The following is a 4994-nucleotide window of genomic DNA, read 5'->3' on the forward strand; positions in this document are numbered from 1 at the left end:
GTGCTAAAAGGAAGAACCGCTTTTAATGGTTCCAAGCTAAGCAAGAACAAATTAGTATTGTAATGCTTTTATCATTCATTGCATAACACACAATCTATATTGCAATAGTGTTGGTTAAAACTTGTACATACAATTGATGTGTTACTTTGAATGACATAAAGTTGATTACTTGATTACTTTCATTTTTCTTCAGTTGAGTATCTAAGAATTTGTCATGATGAAAGCCACTAATCCATTATGCTTTTGTGAGCTTAATGATTAAAAATTTAAAACCTACTTTTCACCTTTTTTTGGTGTACTCACTTTTTCTTATACAATCAACTCTTCATAGTAAAAGTGAGTACCAAAAAAAAAGATCTTGAAATAAAATGATATTTCACTTGCAAGAAAATTTTTTTCTTTTGCTGAATAAAGTAAACAATCTCCATTAGTTAAAGCAACAAATTTCATGATTTTGGCCTTTCCTCTGAAAATCTAGGTAGTTGGACCAATGAGTTCACACGAGTAACACCCTCCAAACCTGACCAATTTTGATCATCAGCTGATGATGCTCCATCTTCAACATCAATGGATTGTACTCCATTATTAGGCTCATTTTCCTCTGAGGATCTAACTGTGAAGTTCCTCTGCAAAGATGGCTCGGATTTTAGGCCGTCGTCTGACTCGACCGGGTTTCCAGAATGATTGCTCTGGAGGGTTGCAGAAGAGAAGCCTTGTTCGTCATAGTCGGATTCTGTGTCCATTTTACCGTCCAAAAATAGGCAGACCACGGCACAGTCGTCCATCTTTGAAGTCGGATACTTAAGTTTCCACTCCCGGGCTGCAGCATCTACCAGAATCCTTGCGGCTGATGACCGTGTTGGTGCCGAAGATACTATCTCAACCACCTCTTCATTGCTTAAAACATCCCAGACCTGGAAAGAATCAGAATCAGTTACATTCAGAGGAGACATGGAAAGATTCCACTGCTAAGTGCTAACAAACTATTGAGTGGTTACCTCATCAAGGCATAAGGAGAAAAAGAAAATAAAAAAGTTGAAAAATCAATTATTGCAGAGAATAGATAAATGATTGAAAGCATACTTATCCAACAAAATACGAATATTTGGCAATCAAAACAGTAGCTGATTTGTTTCTTATTTTCAACTCATAAAAAATCAAGATGTTTGACATGGCAGTCTCAATCAAGTTAATTTTCATGCGGCAAAGTCTGATTATGAACAAAGCTCCAAAGTTCCCACTCAGATCATGCACAAGCTTTGCTGCCAGTTCACAAGAATTATTAGTTCTTTTCAACATTATTAAAAGCTCAGTTCTACTAGATGGTTGGATCCTCATTTTTTTCTGTTCCTTCATTTTTTTATTGGATTCTTATAGGCCATGTTAAATAGTAAGTTAGTAACCAAATTAAACAAGAATAACGAAAAATATAGTCCAACATTTGAAAGAAATAGACAAAAGTGAAAAAAAAATAATTAAATAGAAAGGTGGGTTTAAAATTCTTACACCATCTGAGGCAAGAACAACAAACTGATCTTTGTCAGTAAGCAGCCGGTGAGAAAATTCAGGTATGGAAATCACACCATACTCCTTCAAGCAGAAATCTCCGAATGCTCTAGCCATCGCTAATCCCGGTGCGTCATCAAAAGGCAACCATACCCTTGGCACCTCAGGCTCATCTTGCAAAGCAAACACCCTTCCCTTGCACCGTTTAATTCTTTCTGCTTCTCCTATGAGGATTTAAAACCAAATTGAAATGGGTTAACATATAGCAAAAATCACACATGGAACAAAGAGATAGGATGAATTCTGATGCAAATAACAAACTTGGCAAATCGGGCTTCAAATCAATGGTCAACTGAATTGCCACCATGGAGTCATTGCTGTCCTTGGATCCCATAACTGCTCGAGAATCCCCGATATATCCCATGAACAAGTTTGAGCCCTGGTAAGAGAAGAAACTGAGAAAACCATAATGGAATCAGAAACCATAGCTAGATTCTCTTTATTACTTTCTCCAATGTGTTACCTGCTTCACTATAGTGACAGCCGTGCTCCCACTACAAAAGCAGTCCAAATTCGGATGAGACCTGAGCTCTTTGTCCATAGACTTATATGCCTTCATGAAAGCCTCTCTCCATGTTGAATTCAGTTTATCCTCGGCTGATAAATCCTTCTGACTCTGAGAGTCTCCATTGTCCGGTTTTACATTCCCCTTGAAGCAAGCTTTACCTGATCCGTTTCGCTTCGATTCAGAAGAATGCAGAAATGAGAGCAATTTCAAAGGCAAGGCGTCCCTCACTTTGCGCGCAACGAGATGACCATGTGGACCGTGGCCATCGAAGACACCACAAAAGGTCATATCTTCAGACATAAAATCCTGCCCAAACATAGATTGAATTTGGTATGTCAAAGCCTAAAAAATGTAACCAAGAATCATACACTGTTCCTCTGATAATACAAAAACATACTTACTTCCCACACAATCATTGCATCCTGATTGATCCCTTTGCGACCCTGCTGCGTAAATATGCAAGAAGCTCTACTCTTTCCATTAGTGAAAATCCTGCTCGGCAACGACGCCAAATGGTGTAGTGAAATAACATGATCAGAGAAGGTTCTCCTTGCTTTCTTATGCACACAGCATCCGATTTCTAAGCAAGATGGATTCGCCATCTCTCCATTGCTCCGGCTGCTACAAGTACTCTTACTACTAGTTGAGACACAACACCCCATTTTCCTCAATTCCAGAATACAGACATCTGTGTCGAAAATAACGCGAAAAATCGAAATTCCTTCTGTCTGTTTCAACTATATAGATCTCACACCATATTGCTGAGGTTTCAAGTTTGATCAACTTAGTAAACAACTTTATCTCATCAAAAAATTCTCTTTTCTCTCAGGTCAAAACATTAGCCCACTTTACACTTCTTTATAGAAAAATGGGATCTTCATTCCTTGGTCAAATGCAAAATCTGGTGGCGCTTATTTGAATAATTGATTAAAAACCAGCTGAGAGTCTCAAACACAAGTAAGACATGTGAGTTTAATAGTCAATATAGGGTATCCGAAGACATGTAAAATTGAAACTGAAAGTTAAAATATAAAAAGGGGTCAGCAAAAACAAGCTATGTGAATTAAAGAGAGGCCTAACATGTGAATAAGGAATAGAATATACTAAAAATCTGACTGGTCATTGAGAACATTTAAAAATGGAGTGCTTTGAGAACTATTTTAATCCAGAAACTGCGCCTTAAAAATTGAACCAGCAAACAAGAAAAAACAAAAGCAGAACACGAGTTAAGACCATGTAACACATTTTTTTCTTTTATTTTTTCACACAAGTTGAGACAGTCAAATTTTGTTGTCTTTCCTTCTCACAGAAACATAGATCCAAAACAGCTGAAGTGCTTCTCTCTCTAGCCTTCACTCTCTCTCTCTCTCCTTAAATTTAAACAGAGATAAAAAGGAGAACGTGCCTGAAAAAAATACAAACTTTTTGTCCACCAAGATAAGAATAAAATAAAAAGAGAAAGAGCATCTAATCTAATCTAACTGGAAGAAAAGAAGTAGGAACAAAATATAGGATTCGAATTTAAAATACTTTACTAATTTTCACTAACCTGAATGAGATCCACTTCTTGAAGAACGAATGAATTCACGTGATTACAAGCATGAAAGCTAATTCCATTGAACCCGTTTACTTGTGCAAAGACTGCAACAAAGTAAAGCACAAATTTGAAGTTCAAACTTAGAGAGAAAGAGAGAGAGAGAGAAGAGTACAAAAAAGTGAGGTTTCCCACTACAGAAAAATACGAGAAGCGATAAAGTGAAAAAGCACAAAAAAGCAGAAAAGGACGAAATAGAGTTATGATCTTGTCAACAATGAACAAAAAAAGAGCATAGTGTAGCGTAGGGGTATCAAGTAATTATCATTACCGAATAAAATATTAATTAGTAATGTAACAAAAATTGAATAAATAACTAAAAGAGCACGGGTAATTAGGTAAAGAGATGCTCAATCAAATTAAGAAAATAAGCACACAAGATGTCAGAGGAAGAACAAGGAAAGTAAATTTCAGAATATAACTGAAGTAGCTGAAGGTGGTTACTCCATGAAGAGACATCTCGGTGTGAACTGTGAAGTTAATATTATAAATTATTAAATAATTTGACATATTTCTCTGCATATATTTGACTAAATTATTTAATTATTTATAATATTATCTTCGAGTAACTACCGTATCGTAGCTGAAAGCCTAACACATAATGCAAGTAGAAACATTTCACAACTAAAAAATATAAGAAAGTAAATATAAGAATAAAAAAAAAATAGTTGTGAGAAAGAAGAGAAACATACACAACATGCAAATCTGCAATTAGCAATGGTGCTAAAAGAGAGGAAAGAAAAAGATGCTAGTGTTAAATGAAGGCAGATGCAACATTAACCACCAAATTAACCAAGTAAAGAAATGTGTTGAGGAAAAAGAGGAATGGTAACCTTAGAAGCAGGGAAAGTGGGAAAATTGAAGAAGAAGAAGATTCCACCACCTTTGTTTGTTGTATTTAATAGTAATAATGCAGAAGATAAATGGGTAGTAATGGATGTTGGATGGATGAGTGAGAGTGAGAGAAGGGAGTGAAAGAAAGAGCGTTGGAGTATTAATAAGGAGAGATGAGAGTAGCTGAGTAGGTAGCGTGGTGTGGTGTGTGTTGCTGCATTCATTTAAAAAGCAGAGTACACACAACATAAAGAAGGGGAGTGACAGAGAGAAAACTAAGCTTTCATCATGAAATCATAAATGCCATAGAGTTTTGGCTAATATTTTTTTATACGAAACAAATATTAGAGTTTTGGCTAATTTTTTTATACGAAACAAATATTTGTATTTTTTTTTTTTGAAAATAAAATTATTTGATGTAATTACATGTCAATAAATTTTGCAGGTGGAAAATTAAGTAATTAATACAAAAAATGTGTGTTGGACATGTGT

General features: G+C 35.6%; 1 protein-coding gene across 4 annotated transcripts; it reads right to left on the bottom strand.

Moving 5' to 3' along the window:
- Window positions 1-360: 360 nt before the first annotated feature.
- Window positions 361-4721, bottom strand: LOC107477895 (probable protein phosphatase 2C 52). Of its 4 annotated transcripts, none has more exons than XM_021137801.2 (7): window positions 4502-4721; window positions 3624-3715; window positions 2476-3012; window positions 2030-2380; window positions 1828-1945; window positions 1507-1730; window positions 361-914 (listed from the first exon to the last, which is right to left on the bottom strand). In XM_021137801.2, the coding sequence occupies exons 3-7, from the start codon at window positions 2734-2736 to the stop codon at window positions 447-449; spliced, it is 1422 nt and encodes a 473-aa protein (XP_020993460.1). In that variant the 5' UTR covers window positions 2737-3012; window positions 3624-3715; window positions 4502-4721; the 3' UTR covers window positions 361-446. The 4 variants fall into 4 exon arrangements, with proteins under 4 accessions (XP_020993460.1, XP_020993463.1, XP_020993462.1 ...); XM_021137804.2 differs by having other exon boundaries at window positions 2476-3020; XM_021137803.2 differs by lacking the exon at window positions 4502-4721 and adding an exon at window positions 4361-4378.
- Window positions 4722-4994: the final 273 nt, after the last annotated feature.

This window comes from Arachis duranensis, chromosome 3 (assembly GCF_000817695.3).
Source record: "Arachis duranensis cultivar V14167 chromosome 3, aradu.V14167.gnm2.J7QH, whole genome shotgun sequence".
Classification (NCBI taxonomy): domain Eukaryota; kingdom Viridiplantae; phylum Streptophyta; class Magnoliopsida; order Fabales; family Fabaceae; genus Arachis; species Arachis duranensis.